At 41.5% G+C, this 19,039-nt stretch overlaps 1 protein-coding gene across 3 annotated transcripts in view; it reads left to right on the top strand.

Moving 5' to 3' along the window:
• SCN10A (sodium voltage-gated channel alpha subunit 10) overlaps positions 1 to 19,039 on the top strand; it is a 93,029-nt gene that overhangs the window by 42,768 nt on the left and 31,222 nt on the right. For all 3 annotated transcript variants that reach the window (XM_027584952.1, XM_027584951.1, XM_027584950.1), the window contains 4 exons: positions 3,311 to 3,549; positions 6,548 to 6,721; positions 16,646 to 17,005; positions 18,515 to 18,961. In XM_027584952.1, the coding sequence (XP_027440753.1) occupies positions 3,311 to 3,549; positions 6,548 to 6,721; positions 16,646 to 17,005; positions 18,515 to 18,961 (1,220 nt within the window). The remainder of the gene's footprint in view (positions 1 to 3,310; positions 3,550 to 6,547; positions 6,722 to 16,645; positions 17,006 to 18,514; positions 18,962 to 19,039) is intronic.

Here is a 19,039-nt window from a genome sequence, read left to right as displayed (position 1 = left end):
GCCGAAGGCAGATGCTTAATGACTGAGCCACCCAGGCGCCCCTGAATAGGCAATATGTTATACAGGTTTTAAAACATACTAAAGGACATATAAAAAAGGGGAAATATTCCTCTGTCTATCCAACTCTCCTCTCCAGAAACATGTCCAAACCAGTTTTGTGTTTCCTCCCAAAAATATTCTATTATGTTCAATCAAAAAATATATAGTCTTTCTTTTCCCTTGCAAATGGTAGCATATCATATATGCTATTCTGTGCCATAATTTTTTTCTATGAATATATTTTGAAAACCATTCCACGTAAGTACCCTTATACTTTCCATTAACTGTTAGTATTATGTTGTATAGACATACCATAATTTAGTTAGCCATTTCCTTCTTGATGGGAAGTAAATTCTGCGGTCAATACATCACTTTCTACATGTACTATAGGTTAAATGCCTCGAAGTGAAATTGCTTTGTCATAGGGGGTAAGCATTTTTAGTTTTGAGCAATGGATGTTCTGCATAAATATATCAACTTTCACCCACCCAAGCAATGCGTGATACTGGCTTTCAATCCACATCCTCCCAAACACAATTTTCAACTGTCTTATCTTTGTTAATCTGTTCTATGAAATAATATCTTCTTATTTTGCATTTACCTCATTTTGAGTATTATTGGACATCTTTTCAAATATTTATAAGCCACTTGAATTTTCCCTTTAGAAACTGTGTAATCATTTTTCTATTGGTTTGGTCTTTTTCTCATTGATTTTTAAGAGTTCTTACATATTAATGAAATGAGCATTTTGTCTATGACATGAGCCACAGTTATTTTTCTCAGTTAATTTTTTACTTTATTTGACAAAATGTTTTGAAGATTTTTAAGGCTTACAAGGATTATAAGTCATTACAACAGTGTGATAGTAAAAATAAATAGTTTGATCTATGGAAGAGAAATGGACACTTGCTTATGAAAGTATATGGGCCTATATGTAAATAACTTATGACCAAAATGAAATTTCAAATCCTTTGGAAAATGAGATATTATGCAATATACAGTGTGGATGTAAATAACCAGAGGTTTGAAAAAAATAAACTGGATCAATATCTTAATCCTTACTCAAAATAAACTCCAAATGCACTAAAATTTTAAGGGAAAGGTAAAGCTACAAAAGAACTAGAAGAAAATGTGAATAGGTATTTTTTTAAATCTTGAGGTAAGAATAGCTTATATGCAAGGCATGAAAGCAAGAAAACACAAAGAACAATGCAGATAAATTTGACTACACACAATTTTTTAATTTACTTCTGGGAAAATAAAACAGCAAAATTTGGGAGCATATATTTATTTGTATAAATTCCTTTCTTTTGAAAAAATATATATAGCAAAAAAATTCAAATACTACAGATGCATATACAATGCAAACTATGTCTCTCTCCTACTAAAGATTCTTGCTGCTCCCCAGTATCCTAGTGCACTCTGTTTCTCTTGTATCCTTCATGCAATATTCTATGCATTCACACACACACACACACACACACACACACACATCACATCACATATATATAGTTTTTTTTTACGTCTCCATAGATAAATCTGTCTCATCTTTTTTCATAATGGACTTTATCAGTTGTTTCTATTATTATTATTATTATTATTTAGATTTTATTTATTTGACACAGAGATAGAGAGCATAAGTAGGCAGAGCGGCAGGCAGAGGGAGAAGCAGACACCCCGCTGATCAGGGAACCCAATGCGGGGCTCGATCCCAGGACCCTGGGATCACGACCTGAGCTGAAGGCAGACGTTTAACTGACTGAGCCACCCAGGCGCCCCAGTTGTTTCTATTATTATTATTATATTATTCTTATTATAAACAATGGACATCATCTTTCCTTGCCACGTGGTCTGGTATATCTGCAGAGTGCATATCTTACAGGGGAATTTATAGATAGACCTAAAGCTACATAGTTGTCCTCTGTTGAGGACACATCCACATGGAGATTTAAGTGGGAGCAGCTAGAGATGAGCCTGGTACTTAAGGAAAAGATCAGAAACTCGACATATAATCTGGGGGCAGATAGCATAGGGACAGGTTTTTTAAGATTGGGATTACCTAGAGAGAGAAAAAAAGAAATATCAAGGAAAGAATGCTTGAATCTCTAACATTCAGAGACAGGAAAAGGAGAGACAGGAACTTAAGTTGAGAAGAAGCAGTCACTGATATGGGAGAAAAACCAAGAGGTTGTGATGTCTTGGAAGATAGACAAGGGATTTCAAGGAGAGCATTACAAATTCTGTCCAATGCTGTGAGAGGCAGAGTAAGGGGATAACTAGAAATTGATAATTTGAGTGTGGAAGAGGTAAAAGCCTGATTCCAGGGGTCAGGGAGGGAACAGAAGTGAGAAAGTTAAGTGTAGAAAACTCTTACAAGGAATTTTGCTGTGAAGGGGACAGTAGATGAAGAATAACAAGGGTTCCAGGGAGACCTTTTGAAGAGATACACTTAAAGCATGTTCATGTGCTGATGGGAATAGTCTAGAGGGCAGAGAAAGGGGATGACAGAGGCCTTGAGCAGGTACACAGGTAAGAGTAGAGTGAGCTCATGTGCTGGGCAGGGTACAGAACATGGGAATGGACTTGTAGATTCCTTGGAGACTCAGTGAAAGGAAGAAGGGGAAGTTCTTTTGTGAGTGATTCTATATTCTGAAGGAAATCAAAAGGAGCTGGTCAGCAAAGAGAGAGTAGATAGGGGGAAGTTGGAGGAGAGAGAGGAAATGAGAAATGTTAGCCTGGAAGACTGAAGAAGTGGACTGAAATGGAGAAACAGCAGGATTTCTGGATTGTGACAAACTGGGGCTCATGAATTGCTAGTGGGACCAGTCAGCATGGTTGTATAGTTTTTCTATATAGTTTTCTATACAACCAGGTTTACATAGTTGGGTGTAGGTGCAGAGGGGGTCTGCATGTTCAGGGGAGAAGAGGAGTGGAGAAGGGCAAAGGAACTGAGGGTGTCTGCAAGGGGGTATATGGAGGGGTGGACGTGAAATCTAAGCCAGGTAAACTGAGAACTAAGAACATGATGTATAGGTGATGGGCAATTAAAAAGTGTAGGGTCCATGTTTTGGGGGACTAAATGGGGACAGAGATTGGGCTGCACTTGCTGGACTGAAGGAGCTCAGAAAGTAGGAAATGGTCATCAGAGCACGGTGCTGGGGTGGAGACTACAAGTGGTATTAGTATTGACAAGGTCTAGGGGATGAACAGGGGATGGGAGTCTGAGGGGATACATGGCTGACAGCTGTCATCAACCACATCTGTGATACAGAATTCGAGGAGTCTGAATGGAGGTGCCCACCCTGCTTGACCAGCTTGGCTCAGAAGTATCTGATCTGGGAGTGCTGCCCCATGTGGGTGAAGCTCAAGATGCTTCTCTTTGGGATTGTGACGGACCCCTTTGCGGAGCTCACCATCACCTTGTGCATTGTGGTGAACACAGTCTTCATGGCCATGGAGCACCACGGCATGAGCGCCGCCTTCGAAGCCATGCTCCACATAGGCAACATTGTGAGTGCACTGGCAGCCTTGGCCCAGCTGTCATGGAGGGGGGGCTTTGGGTGGGTTGGCAGCGTGCCTTCATTCACTGGAGTGTTGATACAGCTAGCTGAGAGCAGAGGGGTGGTGTTGGACATGTGGTGGCACTAAGAGCGGGAAGTCAAGTCTGGAGAGCCAGGCTAAGCTGGTGCAAATTGCTTTTGGACAAACCAGCACAGGGAAATGGACTTAGAGAGTCCTGACTGAGGGGCAGCTAGCTCCCTCTTTATAGAACTTAGGTCAGGCCCTTGAATTCTCTGGATCTCAGCTGCCTCTATGTTGAAATTAGGATAAATGTCACTTCCCCATCTAAAGACAGCCTATGAACTTGAAGAGTTTCCTCCTAGTTCTATTGCTTTTATGACTGCAAAACACAGTGGTGGTGGTTTTTCAATGATGTCATTTAAGGGCAGACAAAGTGGGGGTGGGGCGGGGAAGACAATTGGGAGGGAGGGAACATGGAAATGTTGCTGTTGTAACAAAAGCACCAGGGAGTCCAAACTTTTCTTTTGTATCTGGTTTGGACAGTATGCTACTTTAAGTTGTCCTCCATTATTTCTTTTTAGTATTATTTGCTTTTAAAGATAAAACCCATACCGGACTTCACTACACGGCAAGCAGAAGCTAAGAAGGTCGGGATCCTGCCTCCATGTCCCCTGCAGAGTCCACCCCACTAGATGTGGCCTGTTTGGTCTGCCAGGATCGTCCCTCTCTTCCAACTCCGATAGGCTATAGACTTAGGTAGAAGGAAGAGTCTCAGGGGAAATGTGACTACTCTTCCCTAGAAACCTCCCGTTCTCCCAGAATCCAGTGATGTGAAGAGGATTCCAGCAGATCCTGGGACACTATGGAACCAGCATAGCATGCCTTATGTTTTGGCAGCACCTGGGCTGAGAGGCCACGTTCTATTTAAAGTTGATATGAAGAGGGGAAGTGGAAAGAGAAGAGCTTATTTTCAAGAAGTCAGCATAGACCACAGAGGGTCTTATGGAAGAGACCTCAAAGCTCACACTCTCATTTTATAGCTGGAGAAGTTGTAACAAGAAAGGAAAAAGGCTTTTACCATTGGGACAGAGCATAGTGCCATGTTTTAAAAAGAAAGCAAGAAAGGCAGGCAGAGTTTGGTGCTTTGTAAGTGTTATCTTTATGACACAACAATGCTATGAGGCTATCACCACTCTCACAGCCCAAAGAGGGCACTGAGACTAAGAGAGATTGAGTATCCTGCCCAAGATGGCACAGCCTGTGATGATGGAGCCAGTTGACCCAGGTCTCAGTAGGACACAGGACCTCAGCGCTACCCTACCACACCTCACTTATCTACAAAGGGCACTCTGTGCATGTTCTTTGAATTACACAGTTGCAGTCTGTGGTATTAGGCAGATCACTTAAACTCCCAGCCTTTCCTTCTCTGTAAAGGGTATGCAACCACCTCTGTTTCCCAGGCTGGTGAGAGGCTTTGCTAAGAGCAAATGAGAGAATAGCACCCAACCCTTCTTCCTTACTTGTCTCCCTTCCCTGCTACTTTTCCCGTGACCTGAGCCTGGGCTTGACCTCTCTCAGTGTCAGAATCCTGTCCTGTTTAAGACAAACTAAAGACACTCAGAGCTGAAAGAATCTTAGAATTTATTATTATTGTTCTAGTTTAACAGCTATTATTTATTAATGAGTTACTATTGGCCAGGACCTTTGCTGAGAATTGCATATGCATTATCTCATTTTATGCCCATTATACAGATGAGGAAATTGACTTGTGTCTGCTTTCACAAGCTCAGACATGGCTAAGTTGGATTTTTATCTGGGTCTGTGTTGCCCTACAATCCAAGGTTTTTTTAAATAACTGAACCAGATTGACTTCTCATTTAGATAATTACATAATAATTATTATCCTAATGATTATCCATCTCTACCACCATTCATATGAAAACACTGAAGCATGGGTTCTTTTTTTTTAATAAGATAACTTTAATATTCAGATTGGAAAATGTTAAGAATTGATATTAAGTAGTATGTGCAAGTAATAGGAAAATGAACATGCTTGTGCATTACTGATGGGAACATAGATCAGTAGCACCTTTTAGGAAAGCATTATGGCATTGTCAATTAAATTTTAAATTTACACACCAATTATTCCCATTCTAAGTGTCTTTAGAAATACACAAATGTGTCTACCAGGATATTCTTTTTTAAAAAATTTTTTATTGTTATGTTAATCACCATACGTTACATCATTAGTTTTGGATGTAGTGTTCCATGATTCATTGTTTGTGCGTAACACCCAGTGCTCCACGCGGAATGTGCCCTCTTCAATACCCATCACCAGGCTAACCCATCCCTCCACCCCCCTCCCCTCTAGAACCCTCAGTTTGTTTTTCAGAGTCCATTGCCTCTCATGGTTCGTCTCCCCCTCTGATTCCCCCCGCCTTCATCCTTCCCCTCCTGCTATCTTCTTCTATTTTTTTTCTTAACATATATTGCATTATTTGTTTCAGAAGTACAGATCTGTGATTCAACAGTCTTGCACAATTCACAGCACTCGCCATAGCACATACCCTCCCCAATGTCTATCACCAGCCACCCCATCCCTCCCACCCCCCCACCACTCAGCAACCCTCAGTTTGTTTCCTGAGATTAAGAATTCCTCGTATCAGTGAGGTCATATGATACATGTCTTTCTCTGATTGACTTATTTCCCTCAGCATAACACCCTCCAGTTCCATCCACGTCATTGAAGCATGGGTTCTAATGCATATCTCCTAAGCACTGGTCCAGAGATTTCTCTATGCTGTCATGCTGAGTGTTCCCATCCCCAGTCCTTCAAGAGCCCACAGAGTATATAGAAACTGGATAAAAACAAAATAAAATTATTTGTTATTTTATTTTTAAAGTAGACATTACCCTGTTGCCCTATTTGTTATTACCCCCTGACCCCACCGACCCTGCTGAGATGGATCCTTGTTTCCAACCACAGGTCTTTACTGTGTTTTTCACTGCTGAAATGGTCTTCAAAATCATTGCCTTCGACCCCTACTATTACTTCCAGAAGAGATGGAACATCTTTGACAGCATCATTGTCACTGTGAGCCTGATAGAGCTGGGTGCGGCCAAGAAGGGGAGCCTGTCAGTGCTGCGGACATTCCGCTTGGTAATGTTCTGTCTTGGCAACTTGGGGAGACTCCTTCCACATTCAGGGAGCCACACCCCTCAGAACAGATACTGTCCTTTGGGAACCTCACCAGCCAGCAAACTCTTCCTCTCCTGTCCCTGTGCAGGAAGCTGGAGACTTGATCCTTTCTACTTACTCAAAGTGAGGGCATGCCTTCTCATTTCTGGGCCTGGGACCCTTCATCTGCACCCTCCTGTTCTCTTATCAAATAACAATAACAATGATAATCATAGCAGCTATTGTTTCTTGAGCACTGACAATGTGTCAGGCACAGTGCTAACCCCTTGACATAACATGGCATGGCTTGTTAGCGTGGGCTAATGACCATCCTCAGTATTCTCTCAGTGCCAACTAGGGTCCAGTGTCCAGCTTTGGAAAGAGAGGACAGAGTGAAGGAGAGAATGCCCAGCAATCTCATCAGGTCCACTTCTAGGCCAGAAAGTCTGCTTGGGACCTGTGGGAGCCACAAAGCAGCACTGAGCTCCCCGAGTTGGTTTACCTGCAGGGGGTGGCAAACTCAAAGGCCTGCAGGAATCAAGCAGGTAATGACATAAAGCCGGCCAAGCAAGAGATCTTGGCCCTGGATATTTGTCCCACGTACACAGGTAGGCAGACCCAACACAGAGCATGACTCCAGAGAGAGGCATTTACACAGGAGTCAGGGTGACTTATGCCAAAGAGGTGGCCCTATCCATCATTGTCATAGTTTGCAACTTTTCATGAGAAACAAGAAATCCAGATTTTAATACTAGCTACTAATCCAATTTTTAAAAAGGCACTCTAAAAGCCAAAATGAAGCACGTCCTGGGACACATTTGTGTCATAGACCACCAGTTAGTGAAATCTGTCTGAGATGATGTCTTTCATTGTCCTATGGAGAGAAGGGCATAGTGGGCCTATAGGGCCCTTTACCCGTAACTTGGAAACTTGAGAAGATAGGAATTAAAACACTTTTTTTAGTGTTTTCGAAGGACAGATTTTTAGAAGGACATTTTTAGAGGGACAGATTTCTCTAAATATCTAGAAAACGATGTCAAGAGCCAGGCCACCAGTTGATGGTCTGGGTAAGACACCCATGCACAAACTTTGAGGGAGTAGGATTCCATACTCCCTATGCCCTGGGAGGGTCTGAAGTTAGTTTCCTACTAAAATATGAACATTTTTGGCACACTTGGGGAAATACAAGCTTGGTGTTTCAAGTCTACATGCTTCTTTTGCCAATTCCATGAAGCCTGTATTCTCAAACAACCACAAATTGACAGGTTTACTCCATAGCCTAGGCCTACAGAATTCTCCAGGCACCTGCCCCTCTACCCCCACCTTCCTGATCCTGACATGCTGCTCATCTCACCATTCCCTAACTATGGCCACCAACCCCATGCTTTCCTGGGGCCCTCCAGTCCTCCTCCTCCACCATCTCCCCATTTCTCATTACCTGACTTAGATACCATGCTTCATCAGTATTACTGTACCCTTGAAAGAAACTCAACCACCTTTTGGCTCTAGCCCTTCACATTTGGCAAAACCCTAGCAAATATTGAAGTTGAAACCAAATATTCCCTCTGTCTATCATTCTATCCCAAAGCCCAGCATGTAGTAGGAACTCAATAAACACTGTTGACTGAAAGAAAGGAGGAAAAAAAGGAAAGAAGGAAGAAATGAAAATTCTGTGTCTTCTTTCTTGCTTTTTGCTCCCTCTCAAAGTAACGTTGCCTAACTTCCCATTGTTGAAATCCTGGCTCCATGCATCCACTGGTCTGTCCGTGTAGCTATACCACATGTCTTAAATACTGCCATTACCTTGAGGGTGTCTGTGTTTGTAAGACAAGTAACCCATCTTGTTTTACTTCTTCAAGAATATCTCGGCCCCTGCACCTCCATATATTCATTTTAGAATAAACTTGCCAAGTTACATCCCCCACATACACACAAAACTATTGTTCTTTCTATTGGGACTATAATAATTTATACATCAATTTGGGAAGAAACACAACCTTTACATTATGTAGTCTTCTGACCTATGAAAAGAGCACACTTTCCATTTTTTTTAATCTTTCAATAGTTGTATAATCTCTCCCTAAAGTTTTATAATTTTTTCCATAAGGAATTTTCTCCATCTTTTGTTAGATTTATTCCTAGATATTCCCTAGTTCATTATGCTATTATAAATGAAATCTCTTTTTAAATGTCCTTTACTGAGTGTTGTTTTTTTTTTTGCTACTTAGTACTTTTGTATCCAGAAATTTCTTATTAATTCTGATTTATCTATATAATCTCTTAAATTTTTTAACACAATCATATCATATGCAAATAGTGAGTTTTGTTTCTTTTTTTCTAATGCTTATAACATTTGGTTCTTTTAACTACACTATTGTGATGATTAGGATGTCCAGCATACTGTTGAAAGGAAGTGTGAATAGCAGACATCCTTGCTGATGTTTTCCTGATCTTAAAGAGAATGCTTTCAATATTTCACCGAGTCTAATTTTTTTTCAAAGATAAAAAAGAAACCTTATCGGTTTAGGAAATTCTCTTTTGTTAAGAATATTCATCATGAATGGATGTTTAATTTTATCAGACAATTGTCCTGCATGTATTAAGATAATCAAATGATTTTTGTACAATGGAAGATTCAGTTTGCTTATAATTGCTTAAAATTTTTTCATCTGTATTGATGAGTAATATTTGGCTTGTAATTTTCCTTCCTACCTTGCACTTGCCAGGTGTTAGCGTCTAGGTATCAAGGTTGTGCTAATTTCCATAAAAAGAGGTGACAAGTAGTCCTCTTCCTCTACCCCCAGTCTTTGGGTAAGATTGGAATTACTTATTCCTTATAGGGTTAGTAGAATTCACCAATGAGGCCATTTGAGGTCAAGATTTTTCATGACTGACTTAATTTTCTTACTGGCTGTGGGACTAGTCAGGTTTTCTGTTTCTCAAATTGGTTTTGGTAAGTTATCTTTTTCTAAAAATTTCCCTTATCTAAATTTTCAAGTTTCTTGGCATAAAGTCGTGTATGCTATGCCATTATATTTTAAGGGTCTATATCACCTGCACTTATGTTACCTTTTTTTCTTTAAAAATGCTGATTTGTGTTTTCTCTCGTCTGTTCTTACTAGCCTTGCCAAAGGTCCTCAATTTAATTAGTCTTTTCAAGGAACCAACTTTTAGCTCATTGGTCTCCTCTCCTTCATTGATTTTTTCTATTTCAAGTAATCCTGCATCTTATCTTAATTACATCCTCCATCCTACATATTTTACGCTTTTCTAACTTCTTAAGATGGAATTTTCAACCTATTTTCCTTTCCAATATATTCATTGAAGACTTCATTTCCTTCTAAGAAATGCTTTAGTGTGTAGAATTTTCCTTATTGTTTGGGTCTAAATATTTTCTAATTTCAAATTTGATTTCTTCTTTGACTCAAAGGTTAATTAGAAGCACAGTTTTTAATTTCTGGTTATTTTATGCCATCGAGTTCTAGCTTAATTTTATTATAGTCAGAGAACATACACTGCATGTTTAATGTTTTGAAATTTATTGTAATGTTCTTTTGACCTAGCATGTTGAAAATGTTCCTTATTCACTTGAAAAGGTGTCTTCTGTGGTTGTACGGTACAATACTCTCTGCATATATCCATCGGGTAAAGAAAGTTCATTGTGTGGTCCAAATATTCCAAATCCCTGATTATTTTTGTCTGCCTGTTCTAGCAATTACTGAGATGGTAGTGTATAAAAATATCTCCCACTATGATTATGGCATGGTCTGTTTCTCCTTATGGTTCTATCTTGAGGCTGTGTTATTAAATGCATACATATTTTAAGTTGTTATATCTTCCCTGTAAAGTGAAACTTTTATCAGTAAGGATTGACCTTCTTTCTCCCTAAAAATGCTTTGTGCCTTAAAAAAAATCTCAACTGCTTCATATTAATTAAATAACCCTGTTTTCCTTTGATATAGAATTTGCATGATGTATCTTTATCCATCTTTTTTCTTGAGAACTTTGTATACATTTAGGATTTTTGTATAAGTCTTGTAAATAGCATACAGTCAGATTTTAGATTCTTATTTACTTCTGACAATCCAATCTTTGTCTTTTAACCAAAACATTTAGCCCACTTACTTTATTGTGAATACTGATATGTTTGGATTTGTGTCTATCATTATATTTTGGGGTTTCTATTTGCTTCATCTGTCCTAGTATTTTTGTATTCTCTTCTTCAATTATTTTTTTAAGATTTTATTTATTTATTTATTTGAGAGAGAGAGAGAGAGAGAGAGCATAAGTGGTGGTGGTGGGGGAGACAGAGGGAGAGGGAGAAGCAGGCTCCCTGCTGGGCTTGGTCCCAGGACCCTGGAATTATGAAATGAGCTGAAGGCAGACGCTTAACCAACTGAGTCACCCAGGCGCCCCCTCTCTTCCTCAATTCCTGATTTATTTTGGACTGTTTATTTTTCCTGTTCCATTTTTCTCCTTTATTGGTTTGCAAACCTCTCTGCTTTTATTCTTTGAGTGGTTACCTTAGGAATTATTTAATTAAAGTCAAAAGTTAGCTAAGACCTTTACTTTCCAAGACCACTTTTCACTCCAGTTATGCCTTCCCAACTTACTACTGTGCTAAGCATTTTAATTTTATCTTGCTTTTAAAAAGCTATATGATTTAATCAATCATAAATAATTCCCAACTTACTATTATGTTAAGTATTTTAATTTTATCTTGTTTAAAAAAAGCTATGTGACTTAATCGATGATAAATAATTCTAGCTGTTGTACAAATAATCCCCAAAACTCCATAGCTTAACCCAATCAAGGTTTATTTCTCACTCATGCCATCTTCTGGTGCAAGCCAGTCAGCTCCAGGTGGGACTCTCAAGAAGTGACGTTGCCACATCCAAGGAAGGTCTGTACATTCTTCGAAGCTTGCCTCCTGCTTGTGGAAACATGGCCAAGACTAGTCTTCAGCTTTAAACAGTCAAAGGCTTTTTCAATCAGGGCTCATGGTTTCTTTTGCAATGCAATTCCTTCAAAACTTAGGTGGCTTCAGACCTTTCTGTGGTCTGTGACAAAGTTCTCAATTCCTCTTTTTTTCTTTGCTTTCTCATCCCCATGCCTTTCTCTTTAAACTGGTGGCTCTCAAATGGTGGTTAGGGCATTTAGAGAAACTTTGCTAAGATTTGCTTCATTTCAATTGAAAGATTTAATTGGTCTTCAATACTTAAAGACTTAATCCTATTGCTTAACTGATTGGGATCTAAAACAGTATACTTTCCTAAAACTTCAAGGCTCTAAATTTCTGGATTCTATTTCCTTTTATTTCTTGTTAATCAGCCAAATATTCTCCAAGCTCATCTCTTTCTTGTAACCGCTTGACAGATGTAACCATCTACATCTGACCCACAGTACTAAGGTTCTGTTTTATAAACCCTTCCCCTAGGGCTACTGGCCCACAAGGCTCATGATCAGCCCCAGAATTATCACAGGCAATAGTTCTGCCATTGCAACACAGATCAGCACTTTTCTTCTTACATCAGTTTTCTTGTTGTCCACAACATGACCACAAAGCCAGTGCCACACATTTGATGTCTTGGAATGGCAACAGCTCTTTTCAATGTACCAGTTTCTACATTACTCAAGATAAGTACAACTAGTTACTGTGACAATCTTTACATCTGTGAGTTGACATAATAGAGGTTTCTGTTTCACAACATATTCAGTGCTGGTTGGGAAGTTCTCCTGGAGTGTCTGCTCCATGGAGTGACTCAGGGATTCAGGATGATATGATGTCACCATCTTCAATGGGTGACCTCTACAGTGGCCGTGGGAGGGGATGAGAAAGTGCATTGGTGTTTTATGGCTATGCCTGAAAGTAGCATATACTACTTCTGTCTCCATCTGCACTCCATTAGCCAGAATCCAATAACATGACCTCAACTATTTGCAATTAAAGGTGGAAAACAGTCTTCCTTTGTGTCTGAGAGGAGCAGAAGTGAATGGTGACCATATAGTCAGTCTCTGCCATGCCCCATGAGACTTTATTGTTGTATCCACTCAATGCTTATTTAGATTAACCCTCATGCTTAGCACATCCTTGCTTTTTTTACATTCTTGCATGTGATACTTTCCCTCTGCCTGAAGTAGATTTTTTAGAGTTTCTTTAAGTGAAGGTCTTCTGGCAGGAACCTCTCTCAGTTTCATTTGTCTGAAATTTGCCATTCAGTTTGCTTTTGTCTTTAAGAGCAATTTCTAATGAATGTAAAGAAAGTTGATAGTTCTTAGTTACTTTATCTCAGTTCATTGAAGATATTATTTATTCCACAGTGTTCTAGCCTCTATTGTTGCTGATGAGCAATCAGCTTTCAATTTAACTGTTGTTTCTTTCTCTCTGGATGCTTTTAAAATCTTCTCTTTGTCTTTGCTGTTCTATAATCTCATTAGCATATGTCTAGGTATGGGTTTATTTATTTTTTTCATTTTTAATGCTTAAAATTCTTCGATTTCTTGAATCTACAGATTTGTGATTTTCTTCAGTTCCAGAAAGTCCCTAGACATTCTATGGGCAAACCTAGACTCCATACCACTCTTTTTCTTCTCTTGCACTTTTATTAGATGTATATTAAACTCTCCCACTCTATTCTCTGTGTTCTTATGTCTTTTTGATATTTTCCATCTATATCTTTCTGGCTACCTCCTGGATAATTTCTTCTGATATATCTTCAATTCATTAATTCTTTCCTAAACTGTATCACATCTGATGTGAAACTCCTCCATAGAGTTTTTTAATGTTGTATTATATTTTTCATTTCTAGAAATTCTATTTAGTTATTTTTCAAAACTTATTATTATTTATAGTTTCTTGTTCTCTTCACATATCTTCCAGTTTGTGTTTTATTTCTTTAAGCATATTATATCTAATTATACTGTTATCTCTGGCTAATAATTTTATTACCTAAGGAAATTGAATGGCAGTTTCCACATACACATCCTGGATCTCAGTCCCTCGTGATGACTCATTATTATGTATTTGTTTGTTTTACTGCAACTCATAGACACTTTTGGGTGGGAGTGCTTTGAGACGTGGGATGCAGGCTGGTTTCTTCAGAAAGTATTTGCATTCACTTTGGCAAGGCACTTTGTAGGTTTGCTCTAAATTAAATTCTTAAGTTGAAATAACTTAGTAATGTGAATTCTAGCCAAAATCCTGTGTGAGCACCACTTTGGGGTCCAAATTCTCAGTGTCAGTTTCCCACCCTCTACCTGGACCAGACATTTAATTTTCCTGGCATTCTCCTGGGTTTATTTCTGGTTTGTCTTTACATGGAAGTTAGAGCTCTTTGGGATCTAGTCCCAATTCCAGGACCCTTCGGATCAGGACCTGAGCCAAAAGCAGACACTTAACTGACTGAGCAACCCAGGCACCCCTATCCAGCATTTTTAATAACTTTTTGATGGAAAGGAAAACCCAAGGGGGATCCAGTATAGTCTACCATATTACCCTCTGTATTGATATTTGTCATAAGGCCCACTTCATCACCAAGTGGTGACCTCCCCAGGAGAGGACAGACTTACCTTTAGACTTACTTTTCATTCTATTCTAAAAGCAAAGCATCTTAATTAAAGTAAGTTGAAAATATAAAGAAAAGCTTAACTCTAAGATTCGAGATATTTGGATATATTTCCATACAAATATGTCCATGCTACCAACTTGGTTTATTTCCTTCCAGTCTTTTCCCCTCTAAATAGAAGTTTTTGTATTATGAGATTAACTACAGAAATGGTTAATTAAATGCGAAGCAATATTCAGCAGCATATAAAAGCAACAATTTATAAATCTTATGTGATATTATAAAGAAATTCTTTTTGAGGTGCCCCTGGGTGACTCAGTTGATTAAGCATCTGCCTTTGGCTCAGGTCATGATCCCAGGGTCCTGGGATCCAGCCCTGAATCAGGCTCCCTGCTCAGCAGGGAGTCTGCTTCTCCCTCTCCCTCTGCCTCTCTCCCCAGCTTGTGCTCTCTCTCTCTCTCTCACTCACTCTCTCTCAAATAAATAAATAAAATCTTAGAAAAAAAAGAAAGTCAATTTGATGTAATGTTAAGCTGGGCAAAGTGTAGAGAAAGCAATTGCATGGGGGTGGAGGTGAGATTCTCGGGAATCATGGGCGCATGTGGGGCTGCTCTCCTGGACCACTCACTCTAGGCACCAACAAGAGCCAGACAGCTCATTCGGGGACTCTACAGCAGACACTCTGTAACTGTGTGTTGACTGATAGCTAACACTAGGGGCCCCCAAGCCCAGATATCTCTAGAACAGCAAGTAAAGGGACCTTGTTCTCTTGCCTTCTGTAAAGACAATAAAAGAATTCATAGAGGACCATTCGATTCATGCCCTCTAATGACAATTACACACAACTTGCTTGCAGTTTAACCTAAGCTTAGTTATGGACAATAAATTGCTACCTAACAGGACTCTAATATTAATTTCTAAACTCCCCACCCCCACCCCAACTAACTAAGGAACCAGTGGAAACTTCTATTCGATTAAGGCAAGAGTCAAAGCCTGGTCCTTTGCTTATGGCCAGTGAGCATGCCCATGTGTCCCTCATTGTCCCCAGTCGTGCCCCACAAGGGCCCTACTCCAGTCTCTGCCTTTGTACTTGTCCAGAGTTTACTGTAAAAGTGGAAACCTGTAGCAATGATATTGCTAAGGAAACTGGCATTCTCCCAATACCCTCCACAAAACGGCTCCATCTAGTTTCCAACGCTCAGTGTTTGTTTGGGCTTATGTGCTGCCTCTATGTTTCGTCTACGAAACTGGTGTCTTAGGCTCTGCTTCCAGTATGAGGAGAATAACTTCCAGGTTGGGTCTAAGGTGAACATAGACCATTGCACGCCCCCTACCCCACCATCACAAAGAGAGGTGGGAATGGAACTTCCTGTATAAGAGGATTAAACCTCCCTTGGGGCTTACTGCTGTGTGACTTCTAAACCTACTGTTGCTCTGTTCTGTTCAGCATTGCATCTTAACCCCTAGGCCAGAGCCACACTCCTGTTAGGTGCTCCATAAATACCCATGACAGCAGAACCCAGATATTTCTTTCTAACAAATTAAAGAACCACACAAATGTATTTTTGTAAATGTCTACACATTTATATGCATAGTGTTTATGCTCCCTTGTGGGACTTAGCACGTTCGGGTTTATAATGAAGGCTCTTTGGATCTTTGCCTATTCTTCGTAACTAAGCCATTAGTTCCATGAGGGCAGGAGGCCACATATCTCTCTCCGTACACCTCACAGGTTCACACAGAGCCAGGCACATGCGTGGCTGACATTCAATGACATGAGTAGTTTGGTTGGCCAACTAAACAAACATGTGAATCCTGGGTCCATGAAATCATATACTTGCCATTTCAGAGTTGGTGGTGGCAGCAGAAGTTGTCCATGGCCCCAAGATGAGAAATGCCCTAAGATATGATTCACCAATACCTCTCAAATACAGTGGGTCCTGATCTCCCTGCAGAAGGCTAAGCTTACTTCCGGTCAAAAGCAGGTCATTCTCATTTATTTGTGAGTTCCATCATACCCCCATAGAACAGGCCAACATTCAGGAAGCCTGTGGCTACAGAATAGAATACATAAGGCAAGACCACCACCCCACTATAAAACTCCTGACCGCCACAGTTGTTGAAGCATGTTGGTACATGAGGACCCACAGAAGGCTGGTCATATCTTTGAGTAACTGTTGACAGAAAGAAAGGTCTCAAAAAGCAGCTTCCTGGGAGCACCCCCATCTTAACGAAATGAGCTGCCTTGTGCTCCTCCCTGACCCTCGGTTTCAGGTCAAGACTGGAGATGAAAGGTGATGAAAACTGCAGCCAGGATGTGACAGTCTCTGTTTCTCTGCAGCTGCGGGTCTTCAAGCTGGCCAAGTCTTGGCCAACCTTAAACACGCTCATCAAGATCATCGGGAACTCGGTGGGGGCACTGGGGAACCTCACCATCATCCTGGCCATCATTGTCTTTGTCTTCGCTCTGGTGGGCAAGCAGTTACTCGGGGATAATTACCGGGACAACCGGCATAATATCTCTGCACCCAACGAAGAATGGCCGCGATGGCACATGCACGACTTCTTCCACTCCTTCCTCATTGTCTTCCGGATCCTATGTGGAGAGTGGATTGAGAACATGTGGGCCTGCATGGAAGTTGGCCAGAAATCTATATGCCTCATCCTTTTCTTGACAGTGATGGTGCTAGGGAACCTGGTGGTAAGTGCTGAGCCCCCCTGAGGGCACTGTCTTGGGGGCCATGGAGGAGACTTCTGGGTTATTCTAAAAAGCTTTGAGGTTGCACATTTTTATGCCCCCATCATGCCTCCTGGACCGTAAGTCTTCAAACTTTGCAAAGTCATGTGGGGCATGTTCTAAGAACTGTCCCTTGGGAGGTTACCTGACTTGCTGGCATGAGCACATAGGAGAGGGGTGGAAAGACCTGTTTAGAATCCCAGCTCTACCACTAGTAAGGCTGGAAGACCTAGCACAAGAGACAATCTCCTCCAGCTTTAATTTCCTTAAAATCAAGAAAATAGTGCTTGCTCATAGGCTTACCCAGGGAATGAAATTACAGGAGATGACATATGCTAATTGCCTAGGCCACAGCAGGAACTCAGTAAATGTTAGCTGTTAGTTGTTGAAGAAAAATTTCCTTCCCCACTCTAGGGGGTCTCAGAAGATATTTTTCTCTAGGGGCATGAAAGCTGACTGGTTTCTCTAAGTGACACAGGTCTTAGCTATGAGCAGGAGGGTGGGCACGATGGGACAAGATGAAAGAGAGAAGCTGGGTCATGGACAACATCCAATGCCACAATGTCAATAACAAAATCCACTCCCACATTTGGGGGAGCCCCAATTGGCCCAGCACCCCTTCACTATCCTAGTTGGCCTCTTGCCCTCAGCTTACCCCCACCCACTGTGGTTCTGGGCACTCTTGCTATACCAGCGCTGGCTACTGTAGGGGGACATATGGACCCTCAGAAGCCCCTTTCTTACTGCCCTGAAAGTCAGCCAACTTGGATTCTTTTCCTGTAAGAGTTTTACAGACACAAGAAAGCTAAACCAGGAGAGATGAAATAACAAATTCAGACTTTTCAGTCTTTCCCACCCAGGTCATTGGAGCCAGAGATGCCTTTCCCCCCCATTCCTGAGTTAGGGGGTTAACAGAAGATCCTTTCTTCCAGGCTGAGCTCAGCATGCCTGCAGAGCTACAGGGGCTCCTAACCCTCAGGCAGGAAGTTTCCCTTTCTGAGCACTTTTACAGCCCTCAGGTAGTTTCCTCTTCACCCATTCCAGAAGGGAGGGAGTCCCCACTCCCTGCTCATGGGGGAAGAATATGAAGTTGGAAACAGCAAGGAGATTGCCCAGGATCCCAGAGTGAGGAAAAGAACCCAGGACTTTGGCAGATGACAGTGGTCCCAGGGCAGACCCATATGTATTCCTCTCCATTATCCCTGAATGTCCTTGGTTCGGCAGGGGTGATCCTTCTCTATGGCAGAAAATGTGCTTCCAAGCCTCGTCCACATGAGGCAGGTCACTTGGGACATCCCCAAGACTCCCCTCAGTGGCTCTCAAAATGTCCATTCCCCCAAGAGGGAAAGCACTTTGGGTGGGCAGGGAGAGGCCCAGGTGTGGTGGTCCTGCCCTCCAGCTGCCAACCTGGCAGACTATGGAGGGACTCAGTTCGTTGGTCGAGCCATCTTTGCTTCCACTCCTTCTCTCCAGGTGCTCAACCTGTTCATCGCCCTGCTGCTGAACTCCTTCAGTGCTGACAACCTTGCAGCTCCAGATGAAGATGGGGAGGTGAACAACCTGCAGGTCGCCCTGGCACGGATCCAGGCTTTTGGCCATCGTACCAGGAAGGCCATTCGCAGCTTCTTCACCAGGCCTTGCCTGCTGCCCTGGCCCAAGACAGAACCCCAGCTGGTGGTGAAGCTCCCACTCTCCAGCTCCAAAGCTGAGAACCACATTGCTGCTGGTGCAGCTGTGGGGAGCCCTGGAGGGCTTCCAGTGTCCAGAAGCCCCAGGGATGACCACAACGATTTCATCACCAATCCTAACATATGGGTCTCTGTGCCCATTGCCGAAGGTGAATCTGACCTCGATGACCTGGAGGAGGATGGTGAAGAGGAACCTCGGAGCTCCCAGCAGGAAGTGATCCCTCAAGGGCAGGTGAGAGTCCTCTCATGGGACAGCCTCAGGGCTGGAGTGACAGGGGCAGAAGGGAAATTAGAATAAGGAGGTTTTCCA

This window comes from Zalophus californianus, chromosome 1, assembly GCF_009762305.2.
Source record: "Zalophus californianus isolate mZalCal1 chromosome 1, mZalCal1.pri.v2, whole genome shotgun sequence".
NCBI lineage: Eukaryota > Metazoa > Chordata > Mammalia > Carnivora > Otariidae > Zalophus > Zalophus californianus.
The sequence above is the reverse complement of the archived record's forward strand: the minus strand, read 5'-3'. Positions and strand labels throughout refer to the sequence as shown.